The following is a 27,485-nucleotide window of genomic DNA, read 5'->3' as shown; positions in this document are numbered from 1 at the left end:
TGTTTTTGTGTCGCAACCATGCTGTTTTGATTACTATAGCTCTGTAATATAGTCTGAAGTCTGGAATGGTTATTCCTCTAGCTCTGTTTTTTTTCCCCTCAGGATTACTTTGGCAATTATGGTTCTTTATTGGTGTCATGTAAATTTTATGATTATTTGTTCTAGTTCTGTGAAAAATGTCCTGGGTATTTTAATAAGGGATTGCATTAAATCTCTAGATTACTTTGGGTAGTATGGCCATTTTAACAATATTAATCCTTCCAGTCCAAGAGTATGGGATATTTTTCATTTCTCTGAGTCATCTTCAATTTCCTCTATCAGTGTTTTATTGTTTTCAACATACATTTTCACTTCCTTGGTTAAGTTTGTTCCTAGGTATTTTATTTTTTGATGTGATTTTAAATGTTTTTTTTTTAACTTTCTCTTTATGATATGTCATTATTAGTGTAAAAAATGGAACAGATTTCTGTGTATTAATCTTGCATCCTGCTGCCTTGCTGAATTCATTTATTAGTTGCAATAGCTTTTGTGTGAAGACTTTAGTGTTCTCTATATAGTATACATATCATCTGCAAATAGTGACAGTTTTACTTCTCCCCTTCCAATCTGGATACCTTTTCTTTCTTTTTCGCATCTGATCGCTGTGGCTAGGACTGCCAATACTACGCTGAATAGCAGCAGTGACAGTTGGCATCATTGTCTTCTTACTGAATTTAGGGGAAAGGCTTTCAGCTTTTCACCACTGACTACGATATTGGCTGCGGGCTTGTCATCAATGGGCTTTATCACATTGAGATCTGTTCCCTCTACAGCCACCTGGTGAGGGTTTTTACCATGAATGGATGTTGAATTTTGTCAAGTTCTTATTCTGCATCTATTGAGATACAGGTCACCTCACTCCAAGTATAGCAGAGTGTAAATTCAATAGCCTATGCTGCCAGGGCAGAAGACAGCCCGCTCACTTAAAGTCCTCTGTTACAATGTCCAAAAATCCCCTGGAACAGTTAGTGGAATTGCAACTAATTACACCATGAAAATAAGGAAACTTTAACTATGTTTGGAAGATAGAGAGAAATGAGCCTTTACCAGAAAGAAAATCTCACAGATAAATGATGAAATAGCCACACAGAGTAGGTTTCTTACACCAGACGGTCTTGAGTCTTTAGCAGACAGGCGTAGAGGTTGCCTCCCCTTGGCCTCCCTCTCTCTTCTCCTCCTCCCTTAAGATCTCAATAAGCTTCTTTATCCTTTTCCACCTCTTCCTCCTTACCCTCCTCATCCCACTTCCTTTTCCTCCCTCTGGCTCAGAGTCCTTCGGAATCTGACTAACTGCCTGAGCTAGAAAATGAGAAAGGAAGTGGGGATGTGAGGTTTGGGGAAAGACTGCAGGCTCTCCGATTTACACATAATGGAGGGGAAGAGAGAAAACGGATCACCTGGTTCAGACTCAAGATCAGAATCACCAAGACAACAAACCTTATTTTAATATTGAATCTAGTGTGTAATTTTGTTAAAGAGTACTATGTTTTTCCTCCTTCTCCTTGTATTATCCCAGCTTGGGGTGAGCCAAATCCTCAGCAGAGTTGTGGGCCCAGAAAAGGATTGGGGGGAAGTGAAGTCTCTTACCAAGGGTACATGGTTACTTTTGCACATTTTTGGTTCACTAGCTACATCACATAATACTTCCTTATCTCCTGACCCTTGTTTGTCAACTCCAGTAATGGGCCTACATCTTAGTTTGCTTCCTGCATGACAGGGAGCACAGAAAACTAACATTTGCTTAATTGCTCCATTTTTATTATCTCCCTGGAGCATTTCTCCCCTTACTTTTATTACTACACCAAACTTTTCTCATGTGATGGGACTTGACCATTTCTATCATTTACAAAAGGTATTTCTATATACACCCCTCATACTCTCTGCTAGACTGTAGACTAAGAACAAGTTGCATTTCCAAATTTTGATAAGCTCAGCAGTTAACACCTGGAACATATTAGGGACGTGCAGATGCTCAAGATATACCGGTTGAATAAAAGTATGAGTAACTGTTCTCTTCTACAGCTCTGCGACAGCTCCGCCTTGGCTTGGCATCTTTAACCCTTTGGTGTTTCCCTATGTGGCTCTCACTGTAATGCTTCCATCACCTTTACTTTCTCAGGCCATTAGATACTGCTTCTCCACACTACTTTTAAGTGTTGTGATATGGTGGCACATTTTAATAAGATTTAAACATGTTTTTAAGTCATGTTTTATGAACATGACATGAATTCTGTGCAGCTACAAGGCAGATGAGGCACTTTCAACCAGAATGAGCTCAGACCACTTTCTCTATTTGGGGATTTTATCTGTAATCCTTCCAAACATCTTTTCGGTTATGAGAACTTTGGCTAAATGTGACTAAATGGGAAGTTTGGGAGAAAGTGATAAGTTTAAAATAAAAAAGAAAATCGTGTACATATTAAATTACTATGTAGAATAGTTTAAAATAGAAAATAAAATGAGAAGCACTGTCTGCTCTGCTTCAGTCCTTCTAGTAAAGCCTTCAGAGCTCCGTAGTTCTAAACAGCTTATTATTTCTAGATTTATCAGCTTTATTTCATATGTTCCTGATTGGCTTTCATGCTGACTAATTTTTCATCCACACCTTCTACCGAATTAAATAGTTGTTTTATTTCCATTCTTGATCCACCATTATTAGGTATGTGAACTTGGGCAACTTACTTATCCCTCTGTGCCTCAGTGTTTTTCTCTCTCAAATGGAGAAAATCTGAGTACTTGATAGGCTTGTTGTGAAGGTTAAATGAGTTAATATATTTAAGGAACTGTGCGTAGCACATAGTAAATGTTATATAAGAAATGACTATTACTGTAGTTTTCTTCAAATTTACATATGTAAATTAACACTATATTTTTAAATATTAATTTCTTCTTCCATCAACTTAGAACATATATGTCTCCCTACTCTCTAAGCTACTCTTACACTTTCCTTCAGCTGTGCTTTCAATTTATGGAAATTGAATAAATAATTTAATGTATTAATGTAATTCAATAATTACTTCAGTTCTGTAACCAAACTTAAGGTTTCTGTTTTGTATAATCTTGAAAACTGAAAAACTCCCCCCCAAAATAGCATTTAAATTACTATGACAATGTAAACATTATTTGCTATATAGTGAAGTAGATACGATTATCCTTCATTATAAATCCAGTATCAAAAGAATAACATTTAAAACATTGATAAAATATTTTCTCACGTTCATTCAACTATTCAAATCATTCCATATTTTAGTTTGTAATATTTAAATCATTGTTTCTTATGAAGTTTTTATTTTTCACTGCTATTTCTAGATACTTTTTTTAGCCTTGCAGATAAAAGAACCATAGCCCTTTAATATATGCTGAAGATCACCCACCTTGTACATACTGCTCTCCATTGCAATACGACTCCAGCATCCCCCTGGTTTCCTGTTTCCATCTGGACAAACTTGGTCCTGACTTTCCTCTGACTTAGCTTCGTTATTTTCTTTCTTTCCTCATTTTCTATTTTATTCCTTGTTTTCCTAAACTGTATACTCAAATAAAGTCCTCAGAAAAGATGACTGGGAGGCAAACTTTCCGAATTCCTGCATTCCTAAAAAATGAATTTCTTTGACTTTTGATTTCTGATAATTGTCTAATAATTCAACTGGGCATCAAATACTGAGTTCAAAATCATTTCCCTTAGAAGTTTATAAACGTATTTCTTCATTATTTTCTCATATTCAGTGCTGCTAATTAGAAGACAGATGCCAGTTGGATTCTCATTACTGTGTAAGTGAATCTAGATTTTCTTTATGGAAGCTTTTAGAATTTTATCTTTATCCCCAGCAGTTTGAAATATAATGAGGACATGTATATGTAATATTTTATTTTATTTTTATATAGCTTACTTGATTTTTCATAGGTATTTTTAGATTAAAATTTTTGCTTTCAGTCCCTTCAAATTTCTTTTCTCTAATAACTTCCTGTCCTCTATTTCTTCAGTTCTCTCTCCCTGAAATACATTGTGAGTCAGATGTTGGCGTTCTGAGATTGAGTACCATCTGTCCATCCCTTTTCGTCTTCATTCTGGGAGACTTCATTTTAGCCCTTCTATGGATTTTTTTTTAAATAATCTTTTTTTTTGGTTCCAAAAGCTCTTCATGTCTTCAGATTGTTTACATTTCATAGTATCTAGCACAGTTTTTCAAGTGAAAAAAACCCTCCCCTCAAACAGCTTGCATTTAGTGCCTGTTACTATGAATTCCCCTGTTCCTACTTGGTTGGGAAAGAGGTTAGACTATTGCACGGTAATCAGGATTGGGAAAGCAAGTGGAAGCCCAACGACAAACGCCTGATATTTGTGTTTAATAAATACTTAGAAGGATACACGCTGTATTGAGTGAAATTTGGTGGTGAGGGTGGGTATTAGGGGAATGAAAGATTCTTACCTCATAACTTCTATTGGGCTCTTAAAGAAAAATCAGTGGATATGTGTTAGTTTTATAATAAAATTACTGCTTTTTTTTTTGGCAGGGGAAGGAGGTAATTAGGTTTGTTTTATTTGTTATTTTTTGAGGAGGTACTGAACCCAGGACCTGGTGCATGCACTCTACTACTTGAGCTATATGCCCTCTCCCCCCAAAATTACTGCTTTTTTTTTTAAAAGCTTGTCTGGGAAGGGAAGGAGAGGGGAAATATGGGCATGATTAATTTCCGAAGAGAAAGTCAGGGAAAGTAAGTAATTTCATCACCTTTAAATGAGCTCAACAATCTTGTTGGGCTGTTGAAACCATCAAACGTGATAAAGTGTGTATCGTGTTTAGCAATCATTCTCAACAAACGCTACTTGTTTTCTTTCTTAGCTCTCTGCCTGCCTGCCTGGGCAGAAAGTTTATAAGAACAGAATTCTGGAGCTGTTAATCTAACAACTCAACATGATCAGTCCTGCTGTTGGCACACTGACCTTGACACCCCAGAGCCCCAGTGCAGGAGTCTGTCATGAATGTCCATTCCAAGCAGCTGGTGTGGTATCCCATAAATCACTCCTCCCCAAGACCAGTTTCCTACCCACACACCTGCCCTTTCAGTGACTGTTTCCTGCCTGGAACCTGTCTCTTCTGTGGCTGGATTATCTGCCATTTCATCCATGACTGTACTTCCTAATACCTGCTGCCAAAATTCCAAATTCTGCCCTTTTTGCCATCACCCAAATTGATTAAGGAATCTGTAGCTGTGCTCCCAAGTTCAGTTGCCTGGCCTTCCTCTGACTGTGTGGGTCTGTCTGAGTCTCACATACTGATCTCACACACACTTCAGAATGTAACTAGGTTTACTGATGCCCCTGGTATTGGAATTTGGCCACACTGACCAAGAAAACACGTATTTTGTAGTGAGAGGAGGCATTCTCAACTACCTTCTCTATTGTAGATTCAACTCTTCTTTCCCAGCATAAATTGCACAAGCTAATAGACTGGGTAAAAGACACATAGTATTTATATTGGGAAGCAAAAAGTAAGACAAATGTGAATCTGGGAGCTTGGCTTTTTCAAAATAATAGTCAAAATATCATGCTTTGTGGAAAGCCTTTTGGCTTTTTCAGGATTAGAAATCTTTGTTTTGTAAATGTGACAGGCTTATGGTTCCTATATATATTTTTTTTACCTCCATTTTATTTTTTCAAAAATTCACAAAATTTCTCTGACAAATTTTCCTCAGCTCTTCTAAGGGGACTTTCCATCTGAAGATTTTTCCATTCAAGCTCTACTGTTTTGCATTCCTTTAGGGTGGAATATTGTTTACGGCAATAACCTTAGTCTTTTCTAATCCCTTTTTCAAATTTCACATTGAGGTACGGGAGAAGAGTAAAGATAAAGTTAGATTTATTTTTGCAATTCATCCCAAACATTGCAAGTGAAAAAAGAAATCTTGACTATTCATTTCTGATTTCCTTTCTCAAAAAACATTTTAAAAAAGAGGAATTGTACAACAAAGTTTTGAGGGATTAATGACCCAAGACAGGGGATTGACTTCTAGGATTCCAGAACTAGGACAATCTAACCTTCCTTTGTGAAAGAGCATTTGGTTTGGGGAGTGCTTGAAATAGCGGAGACAGTAAAGGACAGATATTCACCGCACACCTATAAGCTATTATTCTACTCCGCACTAAATGCACTAAATCTTACAATGTGGCCTGAGGTTGGCTTGAGGCTTAAATCAACAAGTAGAGGTTTTAGAAGCGCAGATGCTTGTTGGCTATCATGTTTTACTAGGTCCTGTAGTTAGGAAGGAATCCTGTCCTTAAAGGACTTATGTTGGTCAGGGTGATGACTAGAAACAATTACCTCACGGCGCTCATTATGGGCTGAGCTATGTGTAGCCCAGGCTGCTGTGGAAGCACATAACCTAGGCAAGCGGTTTTCAAACTTTTTGGTCTCAGAACCACTATACACTGTTAAAAATTACTGAGGCACTTCCGAGGTTTTTTGTTTTATGGGTTAGTTATATGCATTGATATTTACTGTCTTAGAAGTTAAACCTAAATGAAAACATTTTAAAAACAACGAAATTCATTGCTACCGTAAATATGAAAAATACGTTTTCCAACAAAAATTGTTATAAAGTTTTTTTCAAATTTCTTTGATGTCTGGCTTAATAGAGGATGGCTGGATTTTCAAATTTGCTTCTGCATTTAATTGGTTGAAGGAGATAGAATCCATGCTCAGACACATGCAAATACAAAGGAATTGGTGACCCTCTAAAAGGACTTGAGAACCCTCCGGGGATCCTCTGGCCACACTTTGAGAACTGCTAACTTAGATCAGGAATATTTCTTGGTGGAAGCAACTCGTGTCCTGAAGTAGACCAGTTAGCTAACAGAGGCTAGGTGAGGGCGAGATGGTTCATGATGAGGCTGTTGTGCAAATCCAGGAGGGATTCCTGGGCAAGGCGCTCAATCTGCTCCACTCTCGCCGCCATTCTGGAACACACACCCAGTTCATAAAAAGTACCTCAGGGGGAGCAGATGTGCCCATCAACATCACATTAACTAGTAAGCGCTAGTGGTTTCTGCAGTCGAGAAAAAGCGACCAAGTGCAGCCTCAACCCTCCGCCTGCGGGCGGTGCCGCGCCCTCGGAAGCCCCGGAGGGCCGCAGCGCGCAGGCGCGGCGCGGCCCCGGAACGGTAAACAGTGGGGTCACGTGACGCGGCCCCGTTCCTGTCCCCGCGCCGCCGCCGCACGCCGATGGCTGCGGGGTCTCGCGCCGCCGCACGGTCCCCACGAGGCGAGCGACCCTCGGGTTCTTGGGCGGCGGCGGCGGCTGCAACGAGGATAAGGAGGGCGGCGCGGAAGCCGGGACAGTGTGGTCGGCAGCGGCCGCCCGAGTCGTGAGGAAGAAAAGGCTGTGGCAGCGACGCCTGCGTCCTGCGCGTACCCCCTCTCCGCGCAGCCGGCCCCCTCCTCCGCGGCAGCGCGGCCACCATCTTCCTCTCGCTGCCAGTGGTAGCGCTCGTCGGCGGAGCTGGGTGAGTTGCGGCGCGGCCGCGGTCGGGCGACGGGCGGCCCTCCCCTCCCCCGGCCCTTGCCCCACGCCCCGCGCCTCCGTGGCCTCCCGCCTTCCCGCGGCTGTGCTCCGCGCCTTTCTCCTGCGCAGCGGGAAGGCGCCTCTGCGGCCTCTTGCGCAACGCCCTCGGCCCGCCCGCGCTGCCTCTGCCGCCCGGGACCGTTTGGGCCGCGGCGGCGGGGCGGCTCAGCGGACGGTCGGGGCCGCGGCCTCCCCGCCGGCTCCTGCGCCCCGGCCTCGGGGTGAGTCCCGCCGCCGCGCGTGCACGCGGGCGCGCAGGCCCAGAGGCACGGCGGGCGCTGGCGGGGAGGCCCAGCCCGCAGGCCCCGACCTGGCCCTCCGGCATCGAGCTTTGGGCCCAGGTCCTGGCAGCCGGCGCTGGCCTTGGCCAGGAGGCCGAGCCCGGTCCCCGCTGGTGCAGACCGGGAGTTGGCGCTCCATCCACGCTCCCGCGGCCGCGCGCTTTTGTGCCTGGGACCCAAACTGTCGACTCCTTATGCATAGTTTGAAAGGAGAAGCCTGGAATCCGTTCTTCTGATAATACGTGTAATTTAATGAACCACTTGTCGATATGTGGGTGGTGGTGGTCCTAAATAACTGATCACCTGACCGGGGGTGCGGGGAGGAGTGAGAGAGGGAGAGAATGTTGGTACCGCGCGCAGTCTAGGTCCCTTCTTTTCCCTAGCAATGTATTGCCGAGTCCGATGACCTTTTCTCATCTTTGGGTTTTTAAATGCCATTTCCCAAAGGCTATGATTCGAAGTAATTTGAGTGGGTGATTATTGATGCTATTCAGGAATCATTTGCAGAATATGATCATGGATAGTCATTAATGTAAGGGGCAACGACGCTTTAATGTCTATCTCATTATGTGTAGAGATACTTAATTTAAGATGAAACTTAGGTAATTGAGCCTTTACAAAGACGAATTTTACCACGTTATTTTAAATGGAGGGTAAGGGGGAAGATACAGTAAACTACTTAGGGGGTACTTAACAGTACATTGTTCTATTCAGTTACTATTTTGGATTCGAACTTGTCTTCCCCTTACTGAACTGATTGTCCCCCAAACTGGACCTCAGTTATTCAATCATTACCTACCATTTTTTTGATTCTTGAATGAAGTGTTTGGGATTGTGAAAATGTAGATGTGTTTTTCTGATAGGAAAGAGACATGAGTCAACCGGGAAGTTGTTGCAGCATTCTTTTTAAAATTTGTATCTTCATTCTAGAGCATAAAAAGTGTTGTGTTGTGAAGATTGTTGTTTTAAATAGTGATTTTTAACCATCATTACCACTTAGACCTTTCCTTAATTTGCTATATTTTCTCTCCATTTCTTCTGTTTACTGGCCATATATTACGATCATGAACTTTCCCTCCATCAGCATCTTCATCGTCACTGCTTTTAAATATATACTCCATATCCCCATGATAGTACCAATCTAAGGAAGTACTTTTAATAGCGATTATTGCTCTGATTAAGCCACATACAGTTCAGTCAGTTCCTTAGCTACAGAAAGTCTTCTACTGAACTGAAGTGAGCCACTTTTTAAGTATAGAGAACTACAGCCTTAAATCGTAAGCTTTATTTGATAGCTGTACCACGATTTGTAAGAAGGATAACACATGAGTTAGTAATGGGACAGGTTTTTTCCCTGTTCCATGTGTGCTTTATAGGTTTATTTATTGAAAAGCATGAAAGTGTAGTTTATTATACTGCTTTTGCATCCTTTAGGAGGTTAGTGAACTTCCTTATCACGCTGAACTGGTTGTGCATTACATGCTGTTGGGATAGACCTCAGATAACTAGCTGATCCTATGGTATACCAGTCTGTTGCGTATTCAGATAAGTCAAATCTGTGAAAAGTGGTCTGTGTAAATGTAGGTCCAAAGCAACTTTCAGGATAGAAAAATGGAAGGGAATTTGTCTTCATATTAATCATTTAAAACCATAATATTAAAATTTGAATTGTATTGAGTATGGAATCAGGAAAGGTTAATAATTTTTGACTTCTACTATAGTTTATTAACAAAACTATTACTTATAAAAGTTGAAAGTAGCAAATGACAATTTAGATTGCTGCAAAGTTGCCTTGAATTCAGATTTTTACATAATACGGATTATATGTAGAAAACTTGGTGAATGAGTGAATATAAATTGTGCATACAGTTTTGGTTTTTGGGTACTAAAATGTAGATAATGGTTATCTTCCTTGACGTGGTAAGGTGGTGTTTGCCTTTTTTGATACATTTTACTCTTAAAGGTGTGATTTTTTTTTTTTTGGCACAGATTTCTCATGAAATCCTTTTTATTTAATAACTTTTTTGTCTAGAGGTAAGATCTTTTCTATTTTTTAATGAGGTGATGAGGTTTATTGATTAGCCTCTCAGGCTTGCGGATTGCCCGTAACTACTTCATTACACAGTGTCAGGGAGGACAAGGTTCTTAGTGCTGATTTCTAAATATTTTCATACATTTACATTTCTTTAATTCTTTTGGACACGTGGTTGCTGGATTTCTTTTCTGGAACAGTACATCTTGGGTTCTGTTTTATTCATTTCTTAGAGCACCTGCTGAGAATCCTGCAGTATCTTTTCAGAAGCATAGACATCTTATTTTTTAACTAGAAAAATGATTTGTCAAATTGTTACACATTTTTGATACTGTTGTGTTTTTTAATTTTATTTTTTATTGAAGTGTAATTGATTTGCAATGTTAATTTCAGATGTACAGCAAAGTGAATCGGGTATACATATACACACACACATATATTTTCAGGTTCTTTTCCATTGTAGCTTATTACAAGAAATTGAATATAGCTCCCTGTACTGTATGATACTGTTGAATTCTTGAGAACAGTAAAAATATTATTTTTTAATTGTTGTCCTTTCATTACACAAGGAAGGATATTGAGAGTCTTGATTTGATTAAAAATATTTGAGACCTGGGTGCTGTTTGTACTTTCAAGGAACGTAGTCTAGGTTGAGAAATGAGATTCAGACTTGAGATTTTTAAATCATTGTATTAGAGTTAAAATTGAAAGATATTTCAAGAGTTAAGAGACATTGTATGAGGAATTGCCAAATGTATAGACTGGACAATTATTGCCATGCGTTGTGTACTTATTTCAGATCATCTTTTAATAGTTGGGATTTAAAATTTTAAGATCATTTGTATAATGGAGAGAGGATGAAGAGAAATAGTTAAGCAAAAACTTCAAAATAGTATCCAGAAGTTTTATCTTTTGGCACAATCTAATTTTCTGTTGATTGTGCAGAAAGGCTAACATTTTAATTCATTTATAATTTGGGTGGTCTGGCCACGTGAAAACATTCTAAAATTGTAGACTCTGAAAATAGATTGAGAAGTTTGTGGTTGATAACTTCAAAATGATGATGTCCTATACACACTGAGGATAACCCATTTTATTTTTAATGTGTAGGGAGTGGCTAAGTGCATAGTTCCTAATTTATTTTGGAAAAGGGTATGTCACCTTGTTTCCAGTATTTGAAAGATTTTATTGATGTTGTATGGACATAAAAGTTGATAGGTGTCATATATGTACACTGCATAAGGTACAGCAGTTTAAAAGTGCAGGCCCAGGAATCCCACTGCCTGGATGCCAGCTTGGGTGTACAGGTGTGTCTTGTTTTATTGTGCTTTACAGATAACTGCCTTTTAAAAAAAATGCAAAAAAAGCCAAACTGAAGATTTGTGGCAGTGTTACATGGAACAAGCCTATTGACACCAATTTTAATGGTGTTTGCTTACTTTGAGTCTCTGTGTCACATTTTGGTGATTCTCACAGTATTTCGTACTTTTTCATTATTGTATTTATCCTGGTCATCAGTGATGAGTGATCTTGATGTTACTGTTGTCATTATTTTGGGTCACCACAAACCACACCCCCTATTAAGACCCTGAGCTTAATTGTAAATGTGTGTATTCTGACTGCTCCACTGACTGGGTGTTCCCTGTCTCCCTCTCCTTGGGCCTCCCTATTCCTGGAGACACAACAATATTGAAATTAGACCAATTAACCCTATAATGGTCTCTACGTGTCTGAGTGGAAGGAAGAGTCACACGTCTCTCACTTTAAATCAGAAGCCAGAAATGGTTAAGCTTAGTGAGGAAGGCATGTTGAAAGCCAAAACAGGGCAAAAACTAGGCTTCTTGTACCAAACAGTTAGGCAGGTAGTGGATGCAAAGGAAAAGTTCTTGAAAGAAATTAAAAGTGCTGCTCCATTGAACAGATGAATGAAAAAAGTGAAACAGCCGTATTGCTGATATGGAGAAAAGTTTGGCCTGGATAGGAGATCAAACAAGCCACAGTGTTCTCTTAAGCCAAAGTGTAATCCAGAGCGAGGCCTTAAGTTTCTTCAATTCTGTGAAGGCTGAGAGAGGTGAGGAAGCTGCAGAAGGAAAGTTTGAAGCTTGCAGAGGTTGGATCATGAGGTTTAAGGAAAGAAACCATCTCCATAACATAAAAGTGCAGTGTGAAGCGGCACGTGCTGATGTGGAAGCTGCAGCAAGTTCTCCAGAAGATCTCGCTCAGATCACTTCTGAAGGTGGCTACTCCGAACAGCAGAGTTCAGTGTAGACAAAACAGCCTTATGTTGGAAGAAGATGCCATCCAGGACTTCATAGCTGGAGAGACGTCAGTGCTAGGTTTCAAAGCTTCATAGGACAGGCTGACTCTCTTGTGAGGGGTGAATGCAACTGGTGACTTTAAGCTGAAGCCACTGCTCACTTACTATTTTGAAAATCCTAAGGCCCTTGAAAAGTATACTATGTCTACTCTGCCTGTGCTTTATATGTGGAACAACAAAGCCTGGATGACAGCACATCTGTTTACAACATGATTGACTATTTTAAGTCTATGTTGAGACCTACTGCTCAGAGAAAGTTTCCTTTAAAAGTATTACTGCTCACTGATGATGCACCTGGTCACCAAGAGCTCTGATGGGGATGGACAGTGGGATTAATGCCTGCTAACAGAGCACATGTTCTGCAGCCCATGGATCAAGGAGCCACTTTGACTTTCAAGTCTTATTTAAGAAATACATTTCCTCTGGCTACAGCTTCCATAGATAGTGATTCATTTGATGGCTCTGGGCAAAAGTCAGTTGAAGACTTTTTGCAAAGGATTCACCGTTCTAGATGCCATTAAGAACATTCATAATTCGTGGGAAGAGGTCAAAATAACATTAACAGGAGTTTGGAAGAAGTTGATGCCAGCCTTCATGGATGACTTTGAGGAGTTCAGAACTTCAGTGGAGGAAGTAACAGCAGATGTGGTGGAAATAGAGAACTAGAATTGGGAGTGGAGCCTGAAGATGGGACTGTTGTGATCTCAGGATAAAACTTGAACTGATGAGTTGCTTCTTACAGATGAATGAAGAAAACGGGTTCTTGAGATGGAATCTACTCCAGGTGAAGATGCTGTGAGAAGATTGTTAAGCTGATCACAAATGATTTAGAATATTATGTAAACTTAGTTAATAAAGCACCCGAAGGGTTTGGGAAGACTGGGTCCAATTTTGAAAGAAGTTCTGCTGCGGGTAAAATGCTGTCAGGCAGCACTGTGTGCTGCAGAGAAATCATTTGTGAAAGGAAGAGTCAGTTGATGCAGCAAACTTAATTGTCTCATTTTAAGAGACAACCACCCCAGCCTTCAGCAAACACCACCCTGGTCAGCCAGCAGCCATCAACATCGGGGAAGACCCTCTACCAGCAAAAAGGTTACAGCTTGCTGAAGGCTCAGATGATAAGCAGCATTTTTTAGCAATAAAGCATTTTTAGTTATGGTTTATACATTGTTTTTGTAGACATAATGCTGTTGTGTACTTCATAGACTGTGGTACAGTGCAAACATAACTCTTGTATGCACCGTGAAACCAAAAGAGTGGTGTGACTCACTTTATTGTGTGGGATACTCGCTTCACTGTGGTGGTTTGGAACTGACCCTGCGTTATCTTTGAGGTACACCTGTACTGGGTATGTGGCCTTGGACAAGTTACGTAATTGTCTCAGTTTGCTCATCTGCAAAATAGAAATAATAATTACACCTATTGCACAGAGGTGTTTTGAGGAACTAATGAGATATGCATACAGTACAGTTAGCATAGGGCCTGGTACATAGTACATGATAAGTACACATTAGTTTGGACTGTTCTCACGTAGGTTATAGTTTCAAGGATAAGTTGCTTGTAGTGTTAATCCACGCTTCTAATACTTCCCATAATGACAGTAGGATATAGTTGTAAACTTTGAAATTAACTCTTACTAATGGCTGAGTGTAATAATTCTGCTTTTGCCAGTTTCAGCTTGTACTTGTTAGTTCTTTTTCTAGGTGCTTAGGTCTACTTTGGTTTTAGTGTGGCAGTCATCTTGGATTCTTACATGTTCTTTTTACATGATATATTCAGAAGCAAAGTTATGATTCTTGCTTTTTCTTATGAAGTCTTGCCAGTAGATTCTAACCAGTGAAACTGGACCAGAATTTGAAATGGGTGTGTTGAGCAGGTGATTAGGTAGCATTACATTGTAGAATTGAACTTCGTAGAATTGTATCAGATCATATGGCTTAACCATTTAGTGATTTTCCTTGACTCCATCCTGGAAGGATAACTTAATATTCATCTTTTCACGTTATTGTGCCATGGTGGTGAAGAACTGCCGTTTGTGTCAGAGCAGATTTGAGTTCCAGCTGTCATTTATTCTGTAATATTGGGTGTAACTTTGCTAAGCTTTAGCTCTTCTCGTAAATTGAGAATAATAATAATAATAATAGTAACAACAATAATAGCAGTAATAATAACAATAATAATACCTGCCTAATTGTGTGGCTGTGAAGTTTAGTGACATTATACATTTAAGTTTAGCATGGTGCACAGCACATAATAAAACAGTCAATGAATTTAACTGTGTAAAGAGATAATACAGGGTAGTGACTCTTGAATGAAATTTTCTAGGTTCAGATTTTAGCTCCACCACTTATTATAGCAATTGAATGTCACTGATCCCAATTTCATTTTTTTTTTTTTTTTGTATAATCAGGATTATAATATAGCACTGTTGTAAGGATTGAATTGATAAATGTAGACCAGAGTTTCTTAACCTCAGCACCATTTTTTGCTGGGTAATTCTTTGTGGTGGGGCTTTCCTAGTGCATTGTAGTATATTTACTAGATGCCAATAGCATGCCCTCCAATTATGATGACCAAAATTCCCTCCATACGTGACCAAATGCCCTCTGGAGGAGCTTAATCACCTCTGATTGGAAACTACTGATGTAAAATAAAGTGCGTTGACCATTGCCTGGCATGAAGTTAGAGCACATTAAGTTTGTATTTTGTCATTTATAATAGTGGTACTTTTTACCCCTCCTTCTCCTACTGCCTATTAGAAATTTGTTAATAGTAAGCATGCCTGATGAATTAACAGCTTAATTTAAACTATGGTTAGGGATTGGAAGGCATCAAGTTGTTCTGTTCCCCAGGGCCTTCGCATTTCTGTCTTTGCCTGGATTGCTATTCCCCATTTATGTGTGGATCACTCCTGCATTTTAGGTTTTGGCTCACATGGAGCCCTTTATTAGCAAGGCTTTCATTTACCGTCAGGCATAGAATGCCCTCCTCCTCCCTATTCACTATTATCCTGTTTAATTATTCTTCATAGGTTTTATAATCTCCAGATGTGTATTTATCACCCCCCCCCAATGCCTTTGATAGCTTCAGTGATTTATTGTTAGGGTTACATGTGTTTTTTTTTTTAAGGGGATGATATGATAAAATACGTAGTTTTACTTTGAAGATGTTTCTGAAAAGTTGAGATACCAGTTTTAATTTACTCTTAATTTAAATGGGATTTTGGTAGAAGTATATATATATATATATATATATATTTTTTTTTTTTTTTTTTTTGCGGTTGGTGCTTCCTAAATCTTTTTGCATTCTATTCGTACATGAAACACTTAGAAAACAATATAGGCTAGTTTTATCATTAAACTAAACTTGACTGCAGTATAATTCTGTGAATTACAGGTGAGACTAGGAAATATCTTCAGACTTAGATTAAATTTTACATTGTAAATAAACGTTAGTTAACGTTTAGGATGTTATTAGTAATGCTTACTTTTAGTTGTATTCTGAGTCTTTCTAAATGGTCCATTAGGACCAAATGCTGCCATTGATCATCAGCACCTGCTGTTCCTTTGCCTGGAATAGCCCCTGGACCTTCAGGGCCCAGCTCACACGTCACCTGCTTAGCCTTGTCCTATGGCTTTTACATCCTCTGTAGTACTGTCTGAGCCCTTCAGTATGACACTTTCATATATTGTTGTGATGTTTACATGTTGTCATTTTTGTCTGCACTTTGTTTTGATTTATGAGCTTCTTGAATTTGAGACTGGCGTTTATTTCACTAGTACTTACGGAAGTACGTAATAGTAAATGCTTAATAAATAAGTGAATAAATGAGTAATTTTGAATTAAGCAAATTATCCAATTCTCTGACTTAGCTGGATACATTTTATTGTCTGTGAACCTGAGGCATGACTGTGAACTCAGAAGTAATTTCTGGTTTTAGCGTCTATGTCTTCCCAAGTAAAAAGTATCAATTTAATTGCATATATACATATCCTTAGTCCCTTAAATTACACCCTAGATAGGTTTGTTATGTTTTAATTATTAAATTTATAATGTCAAATATAAAAAAGCGTTTAAGTAGAATTTCAGTGTAAGAAACAGGATTTATTTAAATCAAGCAATTTGTTTAATTAACAGAGACACTGAATGAACTCTTACATTTCTCTTTAATTGGATCTGATTATCTTTGACTATCTACATTGCTAGGTATTTTAGGGCACTGTATTTTAGCTTAGTGTTCATTTTTTAAAAAAGGACCTTATTATAGAGTAGTTTTAGATTTATAGATAAGTTGCAGACATAGTATAGAGTTTTTATGTACCCTTCTTCTAATTTCTCTGATTGTTACATCTGATGTAATGCTAGTGCCTTTATTAGAACTAGAGATTAACTTTGGTACATTACTATTAACTAAATTCTAGCCTTTATTCTGATTTCACCAGTTTTTTCACTATTGTCCCTTTTCTGTTCCATGGTCCAACTCAGGATACCACATTGCATTTAGTAGGTTAGTGTGTTTGTGTTAAGTGAGTATTTCTACAATTGGCTAACATTTGTCTTACAGTTTAGCAGTGGAGAGTTTTTATTTTATTTTTTGATACTGAGCACTTGATGTCTGAAACTGATTTTTGAAAATAAATTACTACTTTATGCCTCCATACAGTGTTACTTTCAAGATAATCGTATGAGATGGCTGTATACTAAGATTTTTGGAATTCTGCCTTTAGAATTGGCCCCCAAGCCTGTTGGAACCACTTATGAAAATCCAGTCTTACCAATTTATGACAATTTTATATTGTCAAGTGTAGAAATTGTCTTCTTTGGACCCACAGGTTTGGGATGCTTTATACTATATTCTGTCTGGAAGATTCCCAATTTCATTGACATACTAGAAGTGTCTTACACAGTGTTAACTGCTTAGTGAACATTTGCTGAGTAAATTAAAGGCGTTGTTAAAGAAATGTAATTTTGTTATACCAATCTTTCTCGACATTAGACCATGAATGCTTTTATCCTGATCTGCTTATTTAAATCCAGGGAAACACACTTTATAATAAGTCATACTAGTTCGGGGGTGGAAAACCCCAAAAACTGGAAAGTTAGTTTACCCATCTTGTTTACAATATGCTGTACTTTCTTTTTAAAGCTGATCTTTAAATATTGTCTAGTTTTGAGATTAAAAATATGCCACAGGCTCTGAAGATACCTTTTAGTAAGAGTTTGGGTGGTTCACTAATAGTACCGTTGAAGAAAATGTTTTGCTCATTTAGATCGCTATTTTGAATGGATTGATCTTCTGTATGGATAGCTTTGTGACTTCAAGCTGTGTAACTGCAGCTTCTGAATGTTTTGAGTGTCCCCACCACTTGAAAGCACACAGTCAGAACTTGTGCGGCAGAAAGACGGACCCCAGGAGTTTGTAGAATTTACCAGACTTGTATTGCTGTGGGAACGAGTGGGTGTGTTGTCAGTAGATTCAACATACCATTTTTAACAAGCAAAGTTAACCATTGTTCCTAGAGCTGGAATTGCCTTTTTTCCTTTGTTTTATCTGGGATACAACTCTGAAGTGGGGGTGGTTTTGGCTTGTGGTAAACTTTGGATTCTGTCATATTCAGATAAACAAATCTGTTAGTAGTTCTAGCTACTTAATTTTGTAAACATTTAGTAACAGTTCTGTAAATTATTTTTAATTACCAGAAATATATTACACTAAATTTCTTTGGAACCTAAAAACATTAGGGGAAGTATTGGTGATATATGATAATTGAGCCTTTCTTAGGCAGAGGTCAGATAGCTTTAGGGAATTAAAACTTATCCTGACTTTCCATCAGCATTGTAGCTTACAGTTTTCTCAATGTTATAGAGAACACATGTAAGATAACTAGCCAGTCAAATAGCTAACATTTTATTTCAGTGCTTTATTAATATTTCAATATAAATAAGTTGCAGAATTTGAGAAGATACTGAAATCCTATATTTAGAAGAGGATTTACTTTTGTGAGAGTGAGATCATTTTCTTCCCTTTCCTTTAAATTTTAGATTGAGTTACAACAAACTACATCCATTTAAAATGAACAGATTGATGAATTTTGGTGGGTATATACAGTCACAAAACTGCTACCACATCAAGATTTAGGACATTTTTATCATTCTCCAAAGTATCTTGTTCCTTTGCAGTTGACCCCTCTCTTATCCAAAGCCCCAGGCAACTATTGAGTTGTTGAAAAATTATGAAAAATGTTTTTAAAGAAGAACCTTTAGTGAGTCAAATCTAGTCAATTCCTAGCTTTATAACTTGGTGTGAAAGGGTTAGAGTTACGACCATGGTCTGTGGAGCCTTGAAACCTGGGTCTGACTCTTTGGCTTTGTTTTGTGACTTTCTAGAAGACGTTTAAATGATTTACTTACATTCTGTTTATAAAACTAGGATAGAAGTACCATCTATTATTTTTAAGTGCTAGCTTCTTATTTATTTATTTGGCAGGGGGAGGTAATTAGGCTTATATATTTATTTAATGGAGATACTGGGGATTGAACCCAGGACCTCATGCATGCTAAGCATGCACTCTACTGCTTGAGCTATACCCTCTGCCCCTGCATCTATTGTTATTGGGGATAAATGAATTAAAAATGCAGGTAAAATATTTAGCAGCATATAATATATACCCAGTAAAATGCAGAGTATCTTTGAACTTCCTCTAATCTCATTTTTATAGGGGAGGAATTCAAGGATGGGAAATTTTGATCGCTTTGGAGCTTATCTAAAAATCCTTGGAATTTTGGAACCCAGCACCTTCTGGGTTAATTAGTGGAATTTTCCAGCTAACCGAATATTACTAGATTTCATTTTGTTCACTCCTCCCTACCCCTGCCCCCAAATTACATTGGTTCAGTTTTCTCTGAAACCAGTAGTAATTCAACTTTTGATAATTGAGGTTCCTCCAGAGCATGAAATGCCCTTTGCTGAGCAGTGCCTAGTGTGCAGGTATAGTTTAAATAGGAGACTAGCTTGATACCTGTATAGACACCACATAACTCACTGAAGGAAATTTAGATCTCTGACATATCATTTTCTTGTTATTTATCTCATTTTATCTTAGAAGGAGTTTTCCCCAAAATACGTGTATGTGCACGTCTGTGCCTATGTGTATGTAATTTTTTGAGTTTTGATTCATTGGGTTTAGTTAATAGTTTCTTTCCATTTTTTCCTCTTACCTCTACAAAAAAAAACCTTCTTGTCTATCTTATCTTTAAATAATTCAAATGCGTTGTAAATAAAACAAGGCTGTTTTACAGTTTTAATAGGTATGGGACAATAAGTGATTTGATTTTAGCTCTTTTATATGGACTCATTGTAAAGGCAGTGTCTGAGTTTTAATTTATGAAAAGATTATGGTTAAAACATACGGTTTTTTTGGTTTTAAGCCATGTAATTCTTTCAAATGTATCAAATTAATGGACTATATATACATAGCTTTTTTTCCCCTAAAAGTGAATTAAGTAAGCATTTAATAGGATCTCTGGTAAAATGAATTTCTACATGCGTGGTGAAGAAACATTATCAAGCAGAGATTTTGTTCTACATGTCCAAATGTATATTCTGAAAACAGTGAGGATTTTTTTTAACAATTCAGAAATACCTAAGTGTGTTCATAGACTCAAAACTATTAAAATAATTGGGTTTTAGGTGATTATCGATTGATAGCTTTATTTCTTATGGTATTTTTTTTGTCTTTCTATAGGGCTGAAAGACACACAGAAGTCTTCATGGATATAGTTGATACATTTAATCATTTAATTCCTACTGAACACTTAGATGATGCCCTATTTCTAGGATCCAACCTGGAGAATGAAGTCTGTGAGGATTTTAGTACAAGTCAAAATGTCTTAGAGGACTCGCTGAAGAACATGCTCAGCGATAAGGATCCTATGCTAGGATCTGCAAGTAACCAGTTCTGTTTGCCTGTTTTGGATAGCAATGATCCCAATTTCCAGATGCCTTGTTCAACAGGTAATTCTTACTTTTTTTTTTTTTTTTTAGTCTGCAATTTAAAATAAAAAGAATTTTTAGCAGTTTTTTTTTTGTTTGTTTTTTTGTTTCTTTTTTTTTCTTTTTTTTTTTTTTTTTGGACAAGGGTAGTGACTTTAGGGTTCTTTCCTTTGACCTTAGAGCTCCTTTCCTAGGCATCAGAATTAGAATTTAAACTGAATTTTCTTCCAAGGAATGTGGAATTATCTTTGAGGATATTATGGATATAGATGGGGTAGCCCTATAATTTATCATCCAAAGTGGGTTAGTTTTTGAGAATTACAGGGGCTCTTGTCAATAATTACATCATGACAACAGGTATAAATTGGGGACACCCCCCCCCCCAGCAAATAGGGATTTGCCTCACCAAGGGATTTGCCTCACCAATTGGAACATGATGTCATCTTATCCTAGGCCTATTGGAGTCAAGGGGAATGGCTCAATTGACTTTTGTCAGTGCCCCTCCCACCCCTTCAAATTTAACATATTGTGTGCTGCCATTTCAGATCTTTTTAGTATTTTGTACCTGTATCTCAAAGAAAAAGAACTCTAGACCTTTGCTGTCCAGTGTAGCAACCATATAACTGTTATTCACCTGAAATGAGCCTGATCCTAATTGAGATGTGCAGTAAAATGCACATTTGATTTTAAAGATTCAGGATGGAAAAAAAATGTAAAATAGTTCACCAAATTTATTAAATGTAGATTACATGTTGAGGCAGTATTTTGGATATTTTTAGTTAAATAAAATATTTTATTAAAGTTAATTTCACTGGTTTTCTTTTTACCTGTTTTTAAGTGGCTACTTGAAAATTTAAAATTACATATATGGTTTACATTATATTTCCATTGGACAGTGCTGGTCTAGGACCTATGGTTGAAGTAACTAAAAAATAGTAACTTCTAGGGGATAGTAACTTGCTCTTTGTAGGGCTAATCTAATTCTTCATAAGAAGCTACTCCAGAGATACATTAATATGTAGGAAAAATATGTAGATTTTCCTTTATAAAGCAAAGAAAGTATTACAGTAAACTTTGGGGCAGTTAGCTATTGTGTAAGCTGAAATTAGACAAAAAAATCAGTTCCACATGGAGCAGTTAGGCTTTCCTTCTGTGTTCCCTAGAGTAGTTTAGGCTTACTGTTGGTGATGGTCTGTTTTTCAGTGACTAAACTTCTGCAGTGCAGTTTTTCAGTATTTTTCATTTCATTTGAATATTTTCTACCTAGTATTTTGATATAATAATATGTAAAATTTGGATTAGGTGGCCTGCTGTTCATCCATAAATTTGTCAGATTACTCTGCCTGAAAATCTCAACACTTTGGCTTTTAGGAATCTTCATTTTATCAGCTTTTTAATACTGAAGTCTTTTGAATTGCTTACTAATAATGGTGAATCTCTGAATTATATACAGTGTGTTGTGTTATCACATAGGTTACATTGTTTTTGTTGTATTCTTAAATGTTTTAAAGTTTTTAAAATTTTGTTTTATGTATGCATTGTTCCTGTGTCAGTACAATATATCTAATTATTGTGAAGCACTTAGGACACTGGTTATATGCACAGAGTTTCACAGTTTAGTCTAAATTCAGGAAAGCCGTTTGTTGACTACTGTGTGCTTGTTACTGGAAATAACCCTCAAGGATGTTATATAGGGCTTTGAATTGGCAAATGTATCATCCTCTTAGACTTTCTTACTTATAGCGTTCCAGCCCCTTAGTAATACTAGTATTCTTACTTGCTGTCTTTTTTGTTTTTTGTTTTTAATTGATTTCTATTGATAGGAAAAGTTTTGTTTTGTTTTTTTTAATAAGTCTCTTCAGTTTTGGTGAACATTTCTTCTGCTAATAGGAGACTTACAACATCTATATTGAAGTACTTAAATATTTTTGAGGTATAATTAACACTTGTTTATGATTTCATTATTTTGTAAACTTTAACATTGTAAGAACTTAAAAGTAGAAATATTTTTAAATTTTTCCTGTTTTAAATTTGTTTGCTACAATTATTTATCTTGATTCTAAAGCAGAACTGTTTGTATTAATGTATGTAATATGTGTATATATATATACATATAACATACATACACATTTTTAAGATATGTAAGGGAATATGTAGGGGACTTAAAATTATAAAGTCTTTATGGGATTGTTTAGATTTTATCATGCCATCTGGCAAGGGATTTATCTTGATTGTTTCAGAGTTCCTTTTGCCCTTCGGGATATTTGGTTTAGTAAAAGGCCTATGTATTTTTTAATAATAGCAAAATGGAAAACATTGAAGTTAAAAAAATTGTTTTGAAGTGATTTTAGATTTAAGAGAGAGTTGCACAGAAGAAATTTTATTGTAAACTATTTAGTGAAAACCCTGTATGGACAGCTTTTATAACTTTCAGCTTCAACTTTTTGGAAAAATATAAAAACAACGTAATTCTTACCCAGATGTTTGTACCTGACTCTATAGGTTTTTACTGGTTGTCTTAGCTGAAGCTTAGCAGGGAAATGACCCTGTTAGTATTCCTCAGGCCGTTGAATGCTATAGATTATGGTTATTTTGGAACCTTGGTTTTAACAATGTGAAAGGTAGCAAACAAAATAACTGTTGTCTTGTTCTTGCTGAATGAGGTTAGTTTGTAGTTGTTAAAGACCAGTTTTTTGTTAATGTAGTTGAATGACTTGACAGAAATCATGGAGGAGCATTAACAACTATAAAAATAGGAAAGAACATGGAAGATCACTTTTAGTGCTCTGTCAGATGCACAGAAATTAGAATGCTAATTGTTTCAAGAGATAACCAGTAGATTTCTGATCCTTTTTTTGAGTGCTTTGAACTCCTTAAAGTATTTCTTTATGTAACTGCAGTGTTTGCATATGGTTTTTAGATTCGCCCAGTAATATTTTTTGTTAAGTATTTGGGAAATGTTTAATCTTGGTTAACAAACCAATTATTGGTATTCTTAAAAAAAAAATCTTGTCATCCTTAAAATAAAAATGTTTTCCCAAGTAATAGATTCAAGATACTGACTATATTGTTTATATATACCATGTGAGGAATGTATTCAGAGTCTTTGAAATGGTATTTGAATAATTGGCATTGTCAGTGTCAAATGTTAATTTTATCTCTTACTTTGTGGACAACTTTGTGCCCCTTTTACATAGACAGCTATGATTCATAAGTGTGAAACAAATCTTGTATTTATGAACCATTTCTTTACACGGTATATTGAAAAGAAGTTTTCAGTGGCTGTAATTTGATTTGTTTCCTTAATACCAGGCAGACAGACACACTGTAAATATGGGTATTCAGAGCAGCCTTTCATTCAGCTAGCACTTGGAGCTAGTGCATCCTTCAGTGGAACCAAGACATCCTTTCCAGGCTACATCGTGGCTTACAAAAATCCTCATTCACTAAATTAAACAAAAAATCTTTCCTGCAGTGTGGTTTTTGAAGGTTAGACACATAAAAAGTCATAGAATTCAGTATTTTACATATTTTGCAAGAGTTGATTCATATTGTGTACTTCAGTCTTTTTTCAACTGTAGAGAGAAATTCCTGCTAGCATGCATATGTGATAGTTGCTTTCCTATCAGGAATGCTGTTGATAATATATGACATCACGTAGCACTGGGTTTAATGAGAATTTTAGCTTGTGCTACTTCCTTCTGAGCAAAGTATTGTTAATACATATTAAGACTAGTTTTGCAAGCTTCTCAGCAATAGTGGTATTTGGTCCTTTTTTTAGCACACAGATTTCTTTCAGTCATAGCTCTGTAGTTTGGGATTAAGTCATCATTAGAGGCAGAAATCATCTGTGTAATATTGAAAAAACTATACTGTACCTTCTCTGAAAAGATGTTTGATGTCCTTTTGCATCACTGAGATTTGTTTAAAAGGTATTTACAAGTTTTTATGGCTTCATTTTTCTCTTAGACATTTCTGATCAGGAGTTTGAATTTAGCATTAACTGTTCCAATAAAATGCAGTTGTCAGATATTAATTACTGTTTTTCTTATTTGTACTTTATTTGTGGGGACAGCAAACTCTTTGCAAATTTATTACACCTGTGGATCAAGCTACATGTACACATTTATTACAAATTTGCACTAGGGTCTTTTTTCCCACTATTTTTATTATTCTGAGTCGTCATTTTTTTTTATTTTAACTTCTGTGCTTCAGTGAACCTCTTGCACCATTAATCTTACTTTTGAGTTGCATTTGACCAAGAAAACACAAATTTAGTACATATAAAGTAGTCATGCAAATGAGATGAAAATATATTGGTTAAGACGAAGTGTATACTCTTTTTGGTGGGGGGTGGTAGTTAGGTGGATTGATTGATTGGAGGTACTGGAGATTGAACCCAGGACCTTGTGCATGCTAGGCATGCACTCTAACGCTGAGTTATATCCTCCCCCAAGATGAAGTGTATACTCTTAATTGAATGTTAGAGAAGAATAACTGATCAGCCTTGTAAGAACATGCATAGCCCTTAAGAATAAAACTTCATTTCTGTGAGATTGATGATTAAATATTTCGAGTTGTTTTTAGAGGGGTCTAAGTGAAAGGTATGTAGAGAAGAGAATGAACAGAAGAGAGAGGCAAATACCTTGTGGAATTAGTGGAGAAGAGAAAATGCTGGAAGGTGGAAAGAGTAGGACATAACAGCAGCCGTAGATGCTTGAAAGTTTGTCACATTGGCAAGAGATTGACTTTTTTATGGAGAATGGAAAAGAGCTGGATCCAATAGGTAGCAGTTAGAGGGAGGCAGAGTTTGGTTAAAAGGAAGAACTTGGAGTTACAGAATAATAGATTCCCCAGGGAATTTCATTGGGGATTTAGGTATCATGTAGTTGTTTCCATTAGGTGACCTCTTACGGTCAGTGTCCTCCCAGAGTCCTTTGTCATTGTATGTTCCAACATAGTGTCTCTATTATTTTTTCTTTATTAGAAATTAGATTATGTGTACTATAATCCTAAATCTTACTTGTAGGCTTGATATATTTCTTTGCTTCTTTAAATTATTTAAAATATAACTTTAAAAGTATTATGATAGCTACATTTATGTAAGCATCTTTCATTGGTCTTAATTCTCTGTTTCTTGCCAGCTCATTTCTAATGCTTTATATTCAGTTTAGACATTTTAAATCGTTCTTCTCAGATATTTTTCGTTAATCATTGCCACAAGCCATCCTTAGTATCAAAATAAAAGAACTGAACTCTGAGATAAAACAAATAAGCCCTTTAACACAAACACTAAAATACCACTTTCTAAACTCAGAAAACGCAGAGGTAGGGAATTTTTGGCCCAAGGCCAGGGTTTTCCAGTTTATGGTTTTAGTTTGTGTATTTTATTGCTGTTCCCTGTTTTACCTCTACTTGATTCAGTTGACTTTTGCTTACCTTAGCTTGGCATGATGTAAAGCAGAGCATATTTTAATTTTACTTTGCATTGACTAAGCATTTACTCTTCTGTGTTTTAAACCTAAAATGTGAAGTAAAATTAATCATGTCAACATCACTGTGTCCGTAATAGTGGTTTCTTCTTTTCACCTATTACTTAAAATTCACTCTGATATGATTATTTTTTAACTTGCAATTCTGTGCTGTTATAACAAGTTTCTTTTTCCATGGTCTTGGGCATACTTTGGGTTTTATTGACTCTACCTTTTTCCCCTGGGGATCTGCCTCCCAGGGCGCTCTGTCATTGTCCTGTTCCTGTCTATGTTTGCCATTCTCCAGGGCTGTTGTACCTCTCATCCCTGAACTTCACCTCCCTCCTTGAGTGGAGCTCCTGTTTTCCTGTATTTCATCTTTTTCTTTATCTTAGCCCTCTTTACTTAATGACATCCTTAGTAACTTTCTAATAATGTTCCACTTAATTAATATTTGCCTTTATATAGAAAACAAGATTGAATATCACCTTTTCTTAAAAACTTAAGGTCTTGTTTCTAAAAATTTAAGGTCTTGTTTCTTAGCTTTCCGTTACCTGGTGTAGCTGATGGATTGTTTGCCTGGCTTTTGTGTGAGACTTGTTGCTTTGTTAGGTGGTCTTTCCTGCACCCCCACTTCAGGGTCTTCTCCTTATCTTTTGGTATTTAGCCTTTGATTTAGTTTTGATGGCATGTGGTGGGACTTTTCAGTTTGGAGAGTGATCCCTTCAGTTCTGGGAAATTTTCTTGTGTTTTCTCTGCGGACTCCTAGTAGATGCTAGCCCTTCTGGATTAATTGCCCAAGTTTCTTACCACTTTCTTGCATCTTTACCATCGTTTTCTTTTATGTCTGTTTAGAGATTTGCTGTCATATTTTCCATCTCTTTGAATATTTAGTTTTGACAATCAGTATTTCTAAGAACTCTTTATTCATACCATTTTAAAATAGTATTCTGTTGTCATAGGTACATGTAAGAGTCTCTTTATAGTCTGAATTAGTTTTTCTGTTTGTTTATTTTGATGTTTCTCATAGTGTTGCAAACTTTCCTCAAGTCTCTGATTCTTTATGGTTGGTTGGTGTTTAAAATGGGAGGAGATAGGAAATTTATGTCAAGTTTTGCTGTGAGATAAGTGGGCTTTAACCAGATACCCTGTGGTTATTTTGGGGAATCTTTAAATGTCAGAGTGAGAGGTGTCTTATCGATAGGAGGTAGTACGGTCTTGTTTCCTCTGGCTTCTTCATCCAATTTCAGTTTAAGGTTAAGAAAAGATTTTCTTGCTTGGAATTTAGTTCTTGGCTGTAGGCATTACTGGGTACTGAAGTCAGGGAAAGGATGAAGTTGACCTCTCAGTATTTAGTCCTTAAGTTAATTCCTTATTTCTTGTTCAGCTCAATATCAGTGCCTCTTCTGTCATTCCATTTAATTAACACATGATAGATGTAAAATTTCCGATCCCCAATGATTAATTCTTAATTTTGGATTTCAGAATCCTGTGTATTGCTGTCTTGCCTTTGTCCGTGTTGAATTATACCTGTTTATTTCTTCCGTGGTCAGTTTGCATTTGTTCTCCTCTGTTCAGGATTTCTTAACCTATTAGTGATATTAATCTCATTGCTGGTTTTGTTAGTAATAAAGCTGCTAACAGATGTCTTAGAGTTTGCAACCATATTAGTCAGGCTTTTCCGGGGAAACAGAACCAATAGGATATGTGTATGTGTGTGTGTGTGTGTGTGTGTGTGTGTGTGTGTGTGTAGTATATTCAGATATACTATTTATGTATATAGATTGAA

General features: G+C 37.1%; 2 protein-coding genes across 2 annotated transcripts in view; both read left to right on the top strand.

Moving 5' to 3' along the window:
- The first annotated feature begins 6,915 nt into the window (after positions 1 to 6,915).
- Positions 6,916 to 12,081, top strand: LOC116665537 (translation initiation factor IF-2-like). The gene is made up of 4 exons (XM_032485435.1): positions 6,916 to 7,024; positions 7,093 to 7,201; positions 7,303 to 8,109; positions 11,657 to 12,081. The coding sequence occupies exons 1-4, from the start codon at positions 6,916 to 6,918 to the stop codon at positions 11,838 to 11,840; spliced, it is 1,209 nt and encodes a 402-aa protein (XP_032341326.1). The 3' UTR covers positions 11,841 to 12,081.
- Positions 7,261 to 27,485, top strand: part of PHF3 (PHD finger protein 3) — a 73,321-nt gene continuing 53,096 nt past the window's right edge. Inside the window, 2 exon segments of the mRNA XM_032484470.1 lie at positions 7,261 to 7,543; positions 19,978 to 20,246. Of these exon segments, the coding sequence (XP_032340361.1) occupies positions 20,003 to 20,246 (244 nt within the window). The 5' untranslated portion in view covers positions 7,261 to 7,543; positions 19,978 to 20,002.

This window comes from Camelus ferus, chromosome 8 (genome assembly GCF_009834535.1).
Source record: "Camelus ferus isolate YT-003-E chromosome 8, BCGSAC_Cfer_1.0, whole genome shotgun sequence".
NCBI classification, from domain to species: domain Eukaryota; kingdom Metazoa; phylum Chordata; class Mammalia; order Artiodactyla; family Camelidae; genus Camelus; species Camelus ferus.
The sequence above is the reverse complement of the archived record's forward strand: the minus strand, read 5'-3'. Positions and strand labels throughout refer to the sequence as shown.

Coding starts and splice junctions, on each gene's coding strand:
- LOC116665537 (XM_032485435.1), top strand. CDS start 6,916: ATGGTTCATGATGAGGCTGTTGTGCAAATCCAGGAGGGATTCCTGGGC. Junction 7,025..7,092: donor ACACACCCAGTTCATAAAAA/GTACCTCAGGGG, acceptor TGGTTTCTGCAG/TCGAGAAAAAGCGACCAAGT. Junction 8,110..11,656: donor AAAGGAGAAGCCTGGAATCC/GTTCTTCTGATA, acceptor TCTGAGTGGAAG/GAAGAGTCACACGTCTCTCA.